General features: G+C 39.8%; 1 protein-coding gene across 1 annotated transcript in view; it reads left to right on the top strand.

Annotated features, from left to right (window-relative positions):
- Nucleotides 1-17,773, top strand: part of GRID2 (glutamate ionotropic receptor delta type subunit 2) — a 616,736-nt gene that overhangs the window by 427,600 nt on the left and 171,363 nt on the right. The window contains exons 9-10 of the mRNA XM_070756691.1: nt 520-717; nt 16,581-16,893. Coding sequence (XP_070612792.1) covers nt 520-717; nt 16,581-16,893 — 511 coding nt within the window. The remainder of the gene's footprint in view (nt 1-519; nt 718-16,580; nt 16,894-17,773) is intronic.

Here is a 17,773-nt window from a genome sequence, read left to right as displayed (position 1 = left end):
TTTAATGGGATCCAGTAAAACACATAGCTACTCATTTGAAGTACTGTTATTTAACCATCAAGAATGGCGTTTGCAGTGGTGGGCTACAAGCCGGAACACTAAATTGTACTCGCTGCCGCGGCTCGTAAGTTCTTGCGGGACCAGCGCGATTTTGCTGCTGCGCCTGTGGAGGTAGCAACATCGCGCACGGAGCTGCAAGAACTTATGAGCCGCCACGGCGAACTCAATTTAGTGTTCTGGCTCATAGCCCCCCACTGAGGGTATGTCATTCTAACTCTAGACTTGAGCTGCCTTACAATTCGTAACAGGACACCTCTTCGGTGCTACATAAAATAGCAATAATAACCTATCGTAGGATTGAGAACTTTGAAACACCAGAATCTCTCAATAAGTATTCAAAGTTCTACAAGTTTAAAAAGGAAAGGAGAGGAGGGAACTGGGGTAAAGAAGAGTGAAAAAATGTTTGAAAATTTGAATTTTCTTCGCCCTAAGTGTCATTCTTTTTCCCCCTCTGTATAGGAAGAACCATTTGTGATGGTGTCGGAAAATGTTCTGGGCAAACCAAAGAAGTATCAGGGTTTCTCAATTGATGTCCTGGAATCTTTATCTACTTATCTTGGCTTCACATATGAAATTTATGTTGCACCAGATCAAAAATATGGACTTCCTCTGGAGAATGGGACTTGGAATGGACTTATTGGAGAACTAGTATTAAAGGTAAGGAGATTCCTAACCAAATGACTAAAAACATATAGTGTGCAAGTGCATATATGTAACTCTAATTACTTAATTAATTCTAGTCATTAGATAAAGTCCAAATAAAATGAGATTCAATTAAATACTGCTGAAATTAATTGAATTCCGAACGTTTCTGCTTTAGTTCTTTGTCACATTCCAAACCGAACTAAGATATTGTAACTATAATTGCCATAATAAAATGGAAATAAAATAGAACAGTAATTAGAGCCCAGTTAATTTTAATTTAACAGATCAATAAAATGGACAAAACCATTATGTTGCAGTCAGATTTTTCTTGAGAGGAGCTCAAAAAAAGGTTCTCCGTAGTAATGAGAAATCATTTATTTTATTTAATAAAAATAAATAAATTCCAATCATCTTCTTTCAATATGCAGCTTTTAAAAAGCATCTGGAGGAGGTTGAGAACAATTAAGCAGTGGAAGGGCTAGCTTTCAGAAGGTATGGGTGCTCCATCACTGGAGGCTTTGAAGAAGAGACCTGGACAGTCATTTGTCTGGCATGGTATAGAGCAGGGGTGTCCAACTCAAGGCCCAGGAGCTGGATATGGCCCACGGGGTGCTTAAATCTGGCCACTCTCTGCCAACGAAAATGAAGCTAGGGAGAGGTTTAGGTTTAGGTTTATTGGATTTATATGCCGCCCCTCTCCGCAAACTCCTGAGCTCTGTTTTCACCGGAAGATGGTTGCAGGAGTCCGTTGCAGGAGTCTGTATTCAGCATTAAATAATAATAATAATAATAATAATAATAATAATAATAATAATAATAATAATTTATTAGATTTGTATGCCGCCCCTCTCCGAAGACTTGGGGTGGCTCACAGCAACGATAAAAACAATATTATACTGGCACAAATCTAATATTTAAAAAACTAAAAACCTTACCATAATTAAAAACCAAACAGCACATACATACCAAACATAAATTATAATAAGCCTGGGGGAAAGGTGTCTCAAATCCCCCCATGCCTGGCAGTATAGGTGGGTCTTAAATAGTTTACGGAAGACAGGGAGGGTGGGGGCAGTTCTAATCTCCGGGGGGAGTTGATTCCAGAGGGCCGGGGCTGCCACAGAGAAGGCTCTTCCCCTGGGGCCCACCAGACGACATTGTTTAGTCGACGGGACCCGGAGAAGGCCAACTCTGTGGGATCTTATCGGTCACTGGGATTCATGCGGTAGCAGGCGGTTCCGGAGGTACTCTAGTCCAATGCCATGTAGGGCTTTAAAGGTCATGACCAACACTTTGAATTGTGACCAGAAACTGATCGGCAGCCAATGCAGGCCACGGAGTGTTGTAGATACGTGGGCGAATCAGGGAAGCCCCACGATGGCTCTCGCGGCCGCGTTCTGCACGATCTGGAGTTTCCAAACACTTTTCAAAGGTAGCCCCATGTAGAGAGCATTGCAGTAATCGAACCTCGAGGTGGTGAGGGCATGAGTGACTGTGAGCAATGACTCCCGGTCCAAATAGGGCCGCAACTGGTGCACCAGGCGAACCTGGGCAAACGCCCTCCTCGCCACAGCCGAAAGATGATGTTCCAATGTCAGCTGTGGATCGAGGAGGACACCCAATTGTATTAATTGTATCTTCTGAATCAGTACCAAGGACAATTCCCCATGGAGCACATGTCATTCCATGAATTGTGCTAGCCTAACTCTTCCTTTACAGTTGGCCACTTAAGTTTAATGAAACAAGGTGGCCTATAAAACGAAATAGGTTTCTGACTGGGATATTTTTCATTTTCATTTCACTGAAGATGATGCCCTCTCACTCTTTTTAAAAAAATATATATTAAATTTTTAAAACAATACAAACACATGAAAGACATTAACAAATCATTCAAGTAACTGTTCTCTTACATTTCTGTAGCATCAGCATATCCATCTCAATGCATTATTATCTAACTATCTTATCACTAGTTTATTTATATATTAATCTTTACATAGTATTTACACAAAACTCTTATGACTATAAATTTATAATTCCTAATTATTTATAACATATTTTATTTTTATTATTATTATTATTATTATTATTATTATTATTATTATTATTATTATGTCAGTACAACACAGCAAATGAGATCACTATGCTGGATTTCGTATTTCATCACCAGTCGGGCGCTTCCCAAGCACCTAGGACTGCGTGATGTAGCGGCGAATTATGTTTGCCGATCCCAGCAAAGCGGCCTTTTGCAATTGACAGATGGAGATTTTGTCAATTCCGATGGTTTTCAAATGTCCACTTAGATCCTTTGGTACTGCGCTCAGCGTGCCAAGTACCACTTTCACGGGCTTATGTCAGAGTCATTGCAGCTCGATTTTTAGATCTTCGTATTTCACTAATTTCTCTAGCTGCTTCTCCTCAATTCTGCTGTCCCCTGGGATTGCGATGTCGATGATCCATACTTTCTTTTTCTCCACAATCAGGATGTCTGGTGTGTTATGCTTCAGAATTCGGTCAGTCTGAAGTCGGAAGTCCCACAGGCGTTTTGCTTGCTCATTTTCGACCACTTTTTCGGGCTTATGATCCCACCAGTTCTTTGCCACTGGTAAATGGTAGTTCCGGCACAAGTTCCAGTGGATCATCTGTGCCACAGCATCATGTCTATGCTTGTAGTCAGTCTGTGCGATCTTTTTGCAGCAGCTGAGTACGTGATCGATCGTTTCATCTGTTTCTTTACAGAATCTGCACTTTGGATCATCTGTTGATTTTTCAATTCTATTATTATTATTATTATTATTATTATTATTATTATTATTATTATTATTATTTTGTATTTCATCACCAGTCGGGTGCTTCCCAAGCACCTAGGACTGCGTGATATAGCGGCGAATTATGTTTGCCGATCCCAGTAAAACGGCCTAACCTGTTTACAGAGGGTAAGCATGTTGCACCCCAACAATCTGGGTTCTCATTTTAGCAACTTTGGAAGGATGGAAGGCTGAGTCAACCTTGAGTCAGTCGGGATAGAACTGCCGAACTGCTGGCAGCTGGAAGTCAGCAAAAATAGCCTGCAGTGCTGCACAACCACTGCTCATATAATTTGGAGGTTTAACAAAAAAGATTTATTCACTAGTCTTCCACCCACCCCGTAAAAATTATAATTTTAAAAGAACATACTTCATAGAAATGTTCCAGCAAAAATTCTGAAAACTAGATTTCCTAGCATGCAGTGCCTTTTAAAAAATGTGGAAATAAAAAATGTAATTTCCTGCCATTACAAGCCTGGGAATTAAATCTGCATAATTCCGAACAGGCAGAACTGGAAAGTTATTAGGTAGGAAACAGCATTTGAGTCTTGGGAGAATCTTGAGGAAAATATTGCAGTTTTTATCAAGGCACTGGCTGGATTCCCATCTCGTACTAAACTATTGTTCCATTACAGAAGCAGCAATTGTCTGGATTCATATCACAGGGCCCAGTTTGATAAGGGTGGGGAAAGGTCCCTTGGGCTTAGTGTATTCATATTTCTTGTTTGTTTCTTGCTTTCAGAGTATCCAAAATCGATTCAAAATGGTAAAAGGCACATTCTTTTCCTAAATCTGGTGTGCATAACCAGTTTGCATCCAATGCGATAAGAAATTGCCTTGAAGTCAAGGGAATGTTGCACAAATCTTCGCTCTCCCCATTCCCTGGAATTGAAATATCAAGAATTCCAGCTCTGCATTCTAAATAATTAGAATAGAATAGAATAGAATAGAATTTTTATTGGCCAAGTGTGATTGGACACACAAGGAATTTGTCTTGGTGCATATGCTCTCAGCGTACATAAAATAAAATATACATTTGTCAAGAATCATGTGATACAACACTTAATTATTGTCATAGGGGTCAAATAAGCAATGAAGAAGCAATATTAATAAAAATCTTCGGATATAAGCAACAAGTTACAGTCATACAGTCAACATGGGAGGAAAAGGATGATAGGAATGATGAGAAAAACTAGTAGAATAGAAGTGCAGATTTAGTAGAAAGTCTGACAGTGTTGAGGGAATTATTTGTTTAGTAGAGTGATGGCGTTCGGGAAAAAACTGTTCTTGTGTCTAGTTGTCTTGGTGTGCAGTACTCTGTAGTGACGTTTTGAGGGTAGGAGTTGAAACAATTTGTGTCCAGGATGCGAGGGGTCAGTAAATATTTTACCCGCCCTCTTTTTGACTCGTGCAGTATACAGGTCCTCAATTAGCTTTCTATCATTCTTCTTTCAGTGTGGCTCTGTTAGCTTGAAGGACTGACACAGGGTTGGTGTATGTTTTCCTTCGGATAGTGTATAGCCGTGATTTTCAATTATTTTCTGTTATGCCCCCACCAGGAAGAAGTAAACGTTTTGTGCCCCCCAACTCTCTGATCTGGGCCCCAATGGTGTTCAGCCGGCGTATGCCACACACCTTCAATTAAAGGGAAATTTAGCCAAGCAGACACACACACACACAAGAGAATGCAATTAAATGTTCTTTATCCAAACAAAAAAGAAGCAAAATTCCCTTTTAAACTTCAAAGGGGTTTCTTGTACAAACAAGGCACTCTTGAATACAGACAGATAACGGAGTCCAGTAATGAAATCCAAGTAATAAAATCCAAGCAATAAACCAATAACTGTGAAGTTCGTCACAGCTACTGTTGCTCAGATGTGATAAACACTCACAATGTCTTTGTATTCCAAAGTCCGGGAATCCAAACAAAGTCCTGAGCACAATCCAGAAACAGCAAGGCATGATCCAAACCAATATGATCAGATAATCTTCCACACTGCGAGGCCGACACGCTGCCAATTTAACAGCAGCCCTAATTACTTGAACCCCACCCAAACAGGTGAAGCTGCTCCTGGGCCGGAGCACCTACTGAGCCCCAGGGAAGGGGCTGGGTTCGTGAGGGGGGAGGAAGGGGGGAGAAGAGGAAGGAAGGGAGAGAAAGAAAGAGGGGGAGTGAAGGAGGGAGAGATAGAGAAAAAAGAAAGAGGGAGAGAAAGAGAGAGAGAGAGAAAGAAGGAAGGAAAGAAAGAAAGAAAGATGGAGGGAGGGAATAGAGAGAAAAGAGGAAAGAATAGAGAAACAGAAAGAAAGAAAGAAAGAAAGAAAGAAAGAAAGAAAGAAAGAAAGAAAGAAAGAAAAAAAATTGCTATTTTTTGAGGGGGCAAAACCTTCCCCCCCCCCCCAACTCAATGATGTCCCTCTTTTCCAATCTTAAAATCTGGTCACTTTAGTCTATGGTGATTCTCAGTCACCAGGTCATGGTTGTCCCAAATATGCTTTTTCAAAAGGCAACTGGGTTTTCTTTGTTCTTCCTTGAAGACGTTTCGCATACCCCCTTCTATGGGGCCTCTCTAGGAATCTCCTGGGAGGAAACAGGGCCTCCACCCTCCCTGTGGTTTCCCCAACCGCACACATTATTTGCCTTTACATTGATTCCTATGGGGAAAACTGCTTCTTCTTGCAAACCTTTCCACTTAAGAACCTGATCATGGAACGAATTTAAGTTCATAAGTAGAGGTGCCACTGTATTCAGTTCCAGTCAATTATTCAGGATTTCTTTCCTTTTTTATAAGTTAAATTATTCCTTGAAAAATCTATCAAGGTGTGGAGTTTTGAATTTGGGGTATATATTTGTCTGCCTGTTTGTATATGGTTCTTACAATGCCACATGTTGAAAAAGTAATGTTAGACCTATTAAAGTGGTGACAGCTGGCCTCTTGAGAAGCTCTGAACAATAAGCTAGTTAAGGAATATATTAATGGTCCCCTTCATATCTTAAATGGATCTAGAAGGACAAAACGCAGCATGGTTGATACATACAAGACAGGAAGCCATATGGTACAGCTGCTTCATTTCGATATATTATTAAACCTCTTTCCAAGGAGTGAAAAATGCATTATTCGGAAATTATTTTGCAAAGACAATATCCACAGGACAAATTAAATGAACATCATTTTGCCACTCTTGAACAAAGCCTCGTAATAAAAGTTTGGCACTATTTCATCAAAGATAGAAGAAATGAATTTTCTGACAGACAATTGAGCACCAATTCCCATGTAGGCAGCTATGTTATTTTCAAAAAGTTCCACGAGGTTCCATGAAGTTCAAAAAGACCATGAGTTAAAAGAACTAAATTCAGCAACAATCCTTCCTGTATTTTCTGACAAATCTGTAGGGATAGAGTTGATCTTGGCAAAGACTTTGGAGAATCAGAGAGGTACCTGCACTGGTAAAGGAACTATCCACGTGGACTGGACCAGGTAAAATGAAGGATTGAAAGTACAATCCCAAAATTTCAGGCTTGATACCTGGTGCCTGCCTTTTATAACATCATCTCTTAAATTGGAAGGCACATTGTGTCCTGCTATAGATCTAGATCGGGATGGGTTCTAATTTTTTAAAAAATTACAGGTCATGTGGGCGTGGTCTGTCTGGTGGGTGTGGTTTGGAGGTCAGGTGGGCATGGTTTCATGTGGGCATGGCTTGCTGGTCAGGTGACCAGGTAGGCATGGACAACTTGTAAAATGTGATGAAACTCAAAGCTCTTGCTTAGCAAACAAAATTCTGGGCTCAATTGTGGTGAAAGGTCCTTCCTTCCTTCCTTCCGTCCTTTCTTTCTTTCCTTCCTCTCTTCCTCCCTCCCTTCCTTCCTTCCTTCCTTCCTTCCTCTCTTCCTTTCTTTCTTCCTTCCTTCCTTAGCAAACAAAATTCTGGGCTCAATTGTGGTGAAAAGTCCTTCCTTCCTTCTTTCTTTCTTTCTTTCTTTCTTTCTTTCTTTCCTTCCTCTCTTCCTCCCTTCCTTCCTCTCTTCCTTTCTTCCTTCCTTCTTTCCTTCCTTCCTCCCTCCCTCTCTTCCTTCCTTCCTTCTTTCCTTCCTTCCTCTCTTCCTTTCTTTCTTCCTTTCCTTTTTGCTTTTATTTTCTTCCCTCTTTCCTTTTCTTTTTTCCTCCTTTCTTTTCCTTTCCTTTCCTCTTTTCCTTCCCTTTCCTTTTTTTCTTCCTCCATTCCTTTAGCCCTTCTATCTTTCTTTCTTGTCTCTCTCCCCCCTAACTCTTATCAAGTTGCCATCCTGTTCTATTCTTCTTCTATTCTCCACCTGTTGGCGTTGACTTGGCATTGTTTGGTGACTTTATGTTTTTTTAAAAAAAAATAATAATAGTAGTGAGCAGAAAGCTCCTTTCCCTCCAGCAAGAGATTCCTTAAGCCTTTCTCCCTTCCAGTCTTCAAAGTGTTGTCATCTGAGGTTGTTGATGTTCCTCCTGGCAATTTTAATTCCAACATCTATTTTTTTTTCTACTTCAGCCTTTTTTCTCATGACACGTTCTGCATATAAATTAACTGGGGGACTGCAGAAAACGTCTCTCGATTCTAAGGGGTTTATTTGATTTTGGGTATGTTACAACTTAGGCATCATACAAATTATTCAACAGGCAGGTGACAGGGCTCAGAACCAGGGGTGAAATACAGCAGGTTCTGACAGGTTCTGGAGATTTGTTAGTGGAAACTTTGGGTAGTTTCAGAACCAGCAAATATCACCTCTAACTGGCCGCGCCCCCATCTATTGTCCACCTCCCAAGTGCCAGCGGATTGGTACGGAATGGAGATTTTGCAGTAACCTTCTCCTGGAGTGGGGTGGAAATAGGATAGACCTATAAAGCCTACGTGGCATCGGACCAGAATGCCTCCGGGACCGTCTTCTGCCGCACGAATCCCAACGGCCGATAAGGTCCCACAGAGTTGGCCTTCTCCGGGTCCCGTCGACTAAACAATGTCATCTGGCGGGCCCCAGAGGAAGAGCCTTCTCTGTGGCGGCCCTGACCCTCTGGCATCAACTCCCCCCAGAGATCAGAACTGCCCCCACTCTCCTTGTTTTTTGTAAATTGCTTAAGACCCACCTATATCCACAACAACACAAAGAGCACACAACAGATTCAAGCTTAACATTAACCGCTCCAAACTTGACTGTAAAAAATATGACATTATTATTATTATTATTATTATTATTATTATTATTATTATTTATTCGATTTGTATGCCGCCCCTCTCCGAAGACTCACAACATGTAACAACAAATCATAAATAATCCAACAGTTTTTAAAATGTTTGAAGATTTAAAAGACCCCATATACTAACAGACATACACTCACGCATACCATATATAAATTAAACATGCCCAGGGGGAGATGTTTCAATTCCCCCATGCCTGACGACAAAGGTGGGTTTTAAGGAGTTTACGGAAGGCAGGAAGAGTAGGGGCAATCCTAATCTCCGGGGGGAGTTGGTTCCATAGGGCCGGTGCCGCCACAGAGAAGGCTCTTCCCCTGGGGCCCGCCAACCGACATTGTTTAGTTGACGGGACCTGGAGAAGGCCCACTCTGTGGGACCTAATCGGTCGCTGGGATTCGTGCGGCAGTAGGCGGTCTCGGAGATATTCTGGTCCAGTGCCATGAAGGGCTTTAAAGGTCATAACCAACACTTTGAATTGTGACCGGAAATTGATCGGCAGCCAATGCAGACTGCGGAGTGATGGAGAAACATGGGCATACCTAGGTAAGCCCATGACTGCTCTCGCAGCTGCATTCTGCGCGATCTGAAGTTTCCGAACACTTTTCAAAGGTAGCCCCATGTAGAGAGCATAACAGTAGTCGAACCTCGAGGTGATGAGGGCATGAGTGACTGTGAGCAGTGAGTCCCGGTCCAGATAGGGCCGCAACTGGTGCACCAGGCGAACCTGGGCAAACGCCTCCCTCGCCACAGCTGAGAGATGTTTTTCTAATGTGAGCTGTGGATCGAGGAGGACGCCCAAGTTGCGGACCCTCTCTGAGGGGGTCAATAATTCCCCCCCCAGGGTAATGGAATTGTCCTTGGGAGGCAAAACCCACAGCCACTCCGTCTTATCCGGGTTGAGCTTGAGTCTGTTGACACCCATCCAGGCCCCAACAGCCTCCAGGCACCGGCACATCACTTCCGCCGCTTCGTTGACTGGGCATGGGGTGGAGATGTAGAGCTGGGTATCATCCGCATATTGATGATACCTCACCCCATGTCCTTGGATGATCTCGCCCAGCGGTTTCATGTAGATGTTGAATAGCAGGGGGGAGAGGAATCGGATTGTTGAAGCGTGGGACTCATTACCGGACTCCATAGTACCATCCCCTAACCCCCAACATTTTACCCTTAGACTATCCACAGTTGACCTCTCCAGATTCCTAAGAGGTCAGTAAGGAGCGTACATAAGCGCACTAGAGTGTCTTCCGTCCCCTGTCCCATAGTCTCTCCTATATCTCGTATTTCTTCTCTACTATATCCTCTATAACCTTCATTGTGTATTATTGTGTATTGGACTAACTAACTAACTAACTAACTAACTAACTAACTAACTAACTAACTAAATACATAAATAAATAAATAAATAAATAAATAAATAAATAAATAAATAAATAAATAAATAAATAAATAAATAAATAAATAAATAAATAAATAAATATCGCCAGGCATGGAGGAATTGAGACATCTCCCCCAGGTTTAAATAGTTTTATGTATGGTAGGCTTGTGATGTAAGGTTTTTAAATGATGGGTTTTTAGATACTTTATTTTAAATATTAGATTTGTTACATTGCACATTGTTATTATTATTGTTGTGAGTCGCCCCAAGTCTGCGGAGAAAGGCGGCATACAAATCTAATAAATTATTATTATTATTATTATTATTATTATTATTATTATTATTAGATTTTATTTATTTATTTATTAGATTTGTATGCCGCTCTTCTCCGAGGATTGGGGCGGCTAACAGCATATAATATAACAATACAGTATAACGGCAAACCTAATTAAATTTTAAATTACAATCTAAAAATCCAATACTTAAAAACAATCATACCAGTTCAATCATACAACATATATCTCATTTTACAGCATTCTTCCCCTGCTATGCCCACCACGCCACACCACACCCACAAAAACTGGTAGTAAAAACTACTCAGTACATCCATGTTTTTAAAGTTACCCACAAAGCTTTCTGAAGTTTTTTTTTAGCCCTTTCCAACATCCACTGGATTCTCCGTTTGAATTTATTTTATATATCTAGCAGCAGCTATCTCATTCCATGCACTGTTGAATTCTGGAGTATTAGCATCTTGAGAATTTCTTATTAGTACATGAGATAGAAGCAACTGTTTGGTAGTTCAAATATCATTAGCATTGGCTTTTTTGGCCTTGGAATACAAATCGATCCTATTCCGTCTCTAGATCATTACTATTTTTCATATCTGCTCACATATCCCACCATCATTTTAAATGCATCATCTTCTATTATTTTTTTTAAATGCAGCTTTTTTTGTTAGCAGCATTTTTTTAGAATCCATCTTACTCCACTTTCTAAAATATGGGAAATATCATATCTTTTCTTTCCTCTTTTCGGAGAAGGACGGCGTACAAGTCCAATAATTAATAATAATAATAATAATAATAATAATAATAATAATAATAATAATTATTATTATTATTATTATTATTATTATTATTATTCCTAATTAAACTTTCATCCATATCATTAATGTTTAGATACTTTTTGCAAATGTTCTTAATATTTGCAATATTTCTTATTATTATTATTATTATTATTATTATTATTATTATTATTATTATTATGTCAGTACAACACAGCAAACAAGATCACTATGCTGGATTTCGTATTTCATCACCAGTCGGGCGCTTCCCAAGCACCTCGGACTGTGTGATGTAGCGGTGAATTATGTTTGCCGATCCCAGTAAAGTGGCCTTTTGCAATTGACAGATGGAGATTTTGTCAATTCCGATGGTTTTCAAACGTCCGCTGAGATCCTTTGGCACTGCGCCCAGCGTGCCAAATACCACTGGGACCAATTTCACTGGCTTATACCAGAGTCGTTGCAGCTCGATTTTTAGATCTTCGTATTTTACTAATTTCTCTAGCTGCTTCTCCTCAATTCTGCTGCTGTTGTTGTTGTTATTATTATTATTATTATCATTATTAATTAGATTTGTATGCCGCCCCTCTCCGTAGACTCGGGGCGGCTCACAACAGTGATAAAAACAATACATGGTAACATTTAAATCTACTTTCCAAAGTAAATTAACGTATTTCATTGCATTTTTTTTCATATTACAGTCAAAGTCCAGAGACCAGAACAAATACAAACATTCAATAAATATGCAATTAAAAATTCTAGTATAAAATATTAAATAACTATCAAAATCTATGATAAAATCCAGTCTGTCAGTAAATTGCTCCAAACTCAATTGCAGAAAATACGACTTTAGTAACGGAGTAGCTGATGCATGGACCTCACTACCAGACTCTGTAGTATCATCACCTAACCCCCAAAACCTTACCCGTAGACTATCCACTGTTGACCTCTCCTGATTCCTAAGAGGTCAGTAAGGGACATGCATAAGTACTGTCCCCTGTCCTAATGTTTCTCTTTTACCAGTATCATGTACCTTGGAGAACAACCAAGTTTTAATAACTTTCTGAACATCATTAGCATAAGGACTCTGTGAAACTCTGGCGGATGTCTTTCCAAAGATAAGGTGTCAGAACAAAGTACATTTCCTGAATCCCATTAGATAAGACTGCTTATCAATGGGATCCAAAAAATCCACTTTGCTTGATCTCGCTGGAGATATTTATCATGTCTTTTATCACATCCATCTTCACATAATTTTTTACCTTGGTTTTCTGTAATTGTCTTAAGTAAAACATTTGTCTTCCCATTCAACTGTAATCATCTTTGCATTGCTTAGTTAGGCGTTAACGCCTTACTCTTCTTTGAAACTGAGCATTTAGGTGGAAGGGGGTTTTTTTCCCCCTTTTGTTTGCTTTTTTCCATTTCTTCAGCTATTTTCAAATTGGCCAATTTAGCTTGACTTAAATGAAATTGCTTCAAATGGAGACTTGGCTAAGTGGTTACCTGTGATTAGGAAGGAAAATGGATGAAATGATCTTCTCAAATCTTTTTAACTTCCTGCTTGCATTTGCTATCATGGACAATAGCATTTTAATTTTTTGGGGGTGGGTGGGATTGATTAATGAATTCAATCTGTAGAGTCTGGAGGACAGGAGGAAAAGGGGGGACATGATCGAAACATTTAAATATGTTAAAGGGTTAAATAAGGTCCAGGAGGGAAGTGTTTTTAATAGGAAAGTGAACACAAGAACAAGGGGACACAATCTGAGGTTAGCTGGGGGAAAGATCAAAAGCAACATGAGAAAATGGGGTAGTGGTTTCTGACAGTCTCAAAATAGGTGGACAGTGCAGTCAGGCGGTAGGGAAAGCAAGTAGGATGCTTGGCTGCATAGCTAGAGGTATAACAAGCAGGAAGTGGGAGATTGTGATCCCGCTATATAGAGTGCTGGTGAGACCACATTTGGAATACTGTGTTCAGTTCTGGAGACCTCACCTACAAAAAGATATTGACAAAATTCAACAGGTCCAAAGACGGGCTACAAGAATGGTGGAAGGTCTTCAGCATAAAACGTATCAGGAAAGACTTCATGAACTCAATCTGTATAGTCTGGAGGACAGAAGGAAAAGGGGGGGACATGATTGAAACATTTAAATATGTTAAAGGGTTAAATAAGGTCCAGGAGGGAAGTGTTTTTAATAGGAAAGTGAACACAAGAACAAGGGGACACAATCTGAAGTTAGTTGGGGGAAAGATCAAAAGCAACGTGAGAAAATATTATTTAACTGAAAGACTAGTAGATCCTTGGAACAAACTTCCAGCAGACGTGGTAGATAAATCCACAGTAACTGAATTGAAACATGCCTGGGATAAACATAGATCCATTGTAAGATAAAATACAGGAAATAGTACAAGGGCAGACGAGATGGACCATGAGGTCTTTTTCTTCTATGTTTCTATGTTTCTATTATATGAATTATGTGGAGACATTGATTCTTACTGTGGTTATATTCTTGCTATACCCATGTGTTCCATCATAAAGATTTAGGAAATTATCATTATTCTCCATTACAATTATGAGTCTTCGGAGAGGGGCGGCATACAAATCAAATCAAATCAAATCAAATAAATAAATAAATAAATAAATAAATAAATGATACAGCTAATTGCAGAGCAATAGAATTTGTTGATTAGTTAGCTTTAGAGAGTGATGGGCTGCCAAAATTTTTACTGCCAGACTGTGGGTGTGGCTTATTTTGTGGGTGTGGCTTGATGGTCATGTCACCGGGTAGGAATGGCTTGCCGGCCATGTGACCAGGTGGGAGCGGCTTGACTATCATGTGACTGTGCATGGCTTAAAGGTCACGTGACTGGGTGGGAGTGGCTTACTGACCAAGATAAGTTTTCAAATAGGTGCTTGGACTCTTTTTCAGTTGAAATCACATTATTCGAATAGCCACAAAAAGGACAAATGACAGACAGCATTATTGGTTGAGGAGAACAGTAACATTTTAAGATTTTGTACTGAACCCACAAGGTTCAGTATGATAACAGATTAGGCAAGTAGATCAATTTTCTTTCATTGCTATCAAAGTTTAGTTCTAGATAATGATTGAAGCGTTTATGGGTAAAAACATACTATTTAATTCTTTTCTATTTTAAAAGTAATTAAGGATCATACTAAGGTACTAAAGAAGGAAGGACAATTTTAAAAAGTACTATTAAGTATTCAATAAATAGTGCAGTAGCCCATTATTGTCTATAGCAGTGTTTCCCAACCTTGGCAACTTGAAGATATTTGGACTTCAACTCCCAGAATTCCCCAGCCAGGGAATATTATGACTAAGAAATCAAATTGTGTTGTCATCAACAAATAATTTTAAAAAAAATGTTCTACTGAACATAACAATAAAGACAACCTCTTACTCCCATCTTACTTCCATTACTCATTCTGGGGAGTTTTGGACTTTTTTTTTCTTGTTTGTTTAACTTTCATATAACAAAAGCATCAATTAAATAGAAAAATTAAATTTGATTTCTATGCATGAGTAAGAGACTAGCAAAAGAATAGCATTAAAATAGAAAACAATATTAAATCGATTTTTCTTTTTGCTGATCTATATCTCCTCTGTTATTAATTTTATAATGGAGAGATCAAAAAGGTTTTCAATTCAATTTTGACTTAAAAGCACAGGATATTATCCCCCAAACCCATAAATCAATATGTTTTTCTATAAACTAATTCCGAAAGTAGAAAAATAGGTATTGTTATCTTTTATTTTTTATTGTTTTTTTCAGATTGCAAGGACCTATTCCAGAATAAGGAAACTGAATTAAAATTCTGATTTTAACACTGAATATATTTTATCGCTGCCACCATTTTAAAAGACAAAATTGTAATTAATTGGATCAGAATCTCTTGTAACATCAAATCACCTCTATTCCCCTGGTTTTGTTTAGGGGTTTTTTGTGTGGTGTGTATGTGCTAGTTTTCAAAAATACTTATATCAAAATGTCTCTTGGAAGATCAAAAGTATGATGTATAGTCTTCTATTCAAGGATGCAGTTGGGTGTATAAGCAGTCTTTCACTGTGTTTACATAATATATTCTGAATCATGAACCCAATTAGAACTTAAATAATTCACGTTAGGGTTGAGACTGTTTTATGTTTTTATGACATTTAGCACTGGGATTTCTGTACTAGCTTGCATATCATATTTTTAATAGTCTAAATATATATTTCATATACCAAGATTGTGCTATATTAGGACATACATGGAAAAATAATTATTGGGTCTCAGCAACTAATCTAGTTAAAATTCTGTAACTGTCACAATTTAGATTTTAGATTTTGTATGCCGCCCCTTTCCGTAGACTCGGGGCGGCTCACAACAGAATAAAACAGTTCATAACAAATCTAATAATTTACAATTTAAAATATTTGAAAAACCCATTATTAAGCAGACATACATACAAACATACCATACATGAATTGTATAGGCCCGGGGGAGATATCTCAGTTCCCCCATGCCTGATGACAAAGGTGGGTTTTGAGGAGTTTAGTTGACAGGACCCGGAGAAGACCCACTCTGTGGGACCTAATTGGACGCTGGGATTCGTGCAGCAGAAGGCGGTCCCTGAGATAATCTGGTCTGATGCCATGAAGGGCTTTATAGGTCATGACCAACACTTTGAATTGTGACCGGAAACTGATCGGCAGCCAATGCAAACTGCGGAGTGATGGTGAAACATGGGCATACCTAGGGAAGCCCATGACTGCTCTCGCAGCTGCATTCTGCACGATCTGAAGTTTCCGAACACTCTTCAAAGGTAGCCCCATGTAGAGAGCGTTACAGTAGTCGAACCTCGAGGTGATGAGGGCATGAGTGACTGTGAGCAGTGACTCCCAGTCCAGATAGGGCCGCAACTGGTGCACCAGGTGAACCTGGGCAAATTTCCCTTACATTTTAAAAGAACAGTTCTTTTAAAAGCTATGAAAAAGAGAACTCCATGATAGCTTTATGTACACGCATTACAATTGTCCATTCTTGAGCAATTAGCCAAGAAAGTTGTCTTAAGGGCTCCTGTTTTCTGAATATGTAGAAGTACACACTAGATCAAAAGTGTCAAACTCAAGATCTGGGGCCCAGATCTGATCCCCAGGCAGTGAAAGGCTACCAAATTTTTTACTACCACCTCCATGAATTTATCCGGTCGTTCATCGTCAACTTTGTGTCTGTTTTCTTCCTACTTGCTCCCTGGGTTGTTACACACAAACTGCAAGGTCAGCAAAAACCGGGGACTATTTTTCCAAGAGAGGTTTCACAGGCTGTAAATCAGACAGAAGCTGTGATGTTTTTCTCTTGCTAAGGGAAATTAATTTCCTGTCTCTTTTCCTTTAGAGAGCTGACATAGGGATTTCTGCGTTAACGATTACACCAGACCGGGAAAACGTGGTCGATTTTACAACTCGCTACATGGACTACTCGGTGGGCGTCTTGCTGCAAAAGGCTGAGAAGACCATGGATATGTTTGCTTGCCTGGCACCGTTTGACCTCTCCCTCTGGGCTTGCATTGCTGGCACGGTTCTTCTCGTCGGACTCTTGGTGTATCTTCTCAACTGGCTTAATCCCCCGCGGCTTCAGATGGGATCAGTGACCTCCACAACCCTCTACAACTCCATGTGGTTCGTGTACGGGTCCTTCGTCCAGCAAGGTAAGAAACCTAGATGAATCTCCTGATTCCGTTGGTAGAGTTCTGGTAGTTGTCAACTTACAACAGTGGCTGTTCAACAATGGCATTGGAGAAAAAAGTGGCATATATGATTGTTTTTCACACTCACAACCATTGCATGGACACTTGATATTCATATTTATGACGATTGCAATGTCCTGGAGTCACATAATCTCCTTTTGCAACCTTCCGACAACCATGTTACTAGCTTAAGAGCTGCCGTGATTCACTTAACAACTGGATCAAGGAAAGTCATAAAATGGAGGAAAACTCACTTAATAAATATCTCACTGACCAACAGAAATTGGGGCTCATATGCTCATTTGTAGTCATAAATCGAGCACTAACACACACACACACACACACACACACACATATTTTGTATATAGGAGAGATATAGGAATAGAAGAAAGGTATAGGAGATATAGGAGAGCAATAGGACAGGGGACGGAAGGCACTCTAGTGCACTTGTACTCGCCCCTTACTGACCTCTTAGGAATCTGGATAGGTCAACCGTGGATAATCTAAGGGTAAAGTGTTGGGGGTTTGGGGATGACACTATGGAGTCCGGTAATGAGTTCCACGCTTCGACAACTTAGTTACTGAAGTCATATTTTTTACAGTCAAGTTTGGAGCGGTTAATATTAAGTTTAAATCTGTTGTGTGCTCTTGTGTTGTTGTGGTTGAAGCTGAAGTAGTCGCTGACAGGCAGGTCGTTGCAGCATATGATCTTGTGGGCAATACTTAGATCTTGTTTAAGGCGTCGTAGTTCTAAGCTTTCTAGACCCAGGATTGAAAGTCTAGTCTCGTAGGGTATTCTGTTACAGGTAGAGGAGTGAAGGGCTCTTCTGGTGAAGTATCT

The sequence above is a fragment of the Erythrolamprus reginae genome, chromosome 7 (assembly GCF_031021105.1).
Source record: "Erythrolamprus reginae isolate rEryReg1 chromosome 7, rEryReg1.hap1, whole genome shotgun sequence".
Lineage (NCBI taxonomy): Eukaryota > Metazoa > Chordata > Lepidosauria > Squamata > Dipsadidae > Erythrolamprus > Erythrolamprus reginae.
The sequence above is the reverse complement of the archived record's forward strand: the minus strand, read 5'-3'. Positions and strand labels throughout refer to the sequence as shown.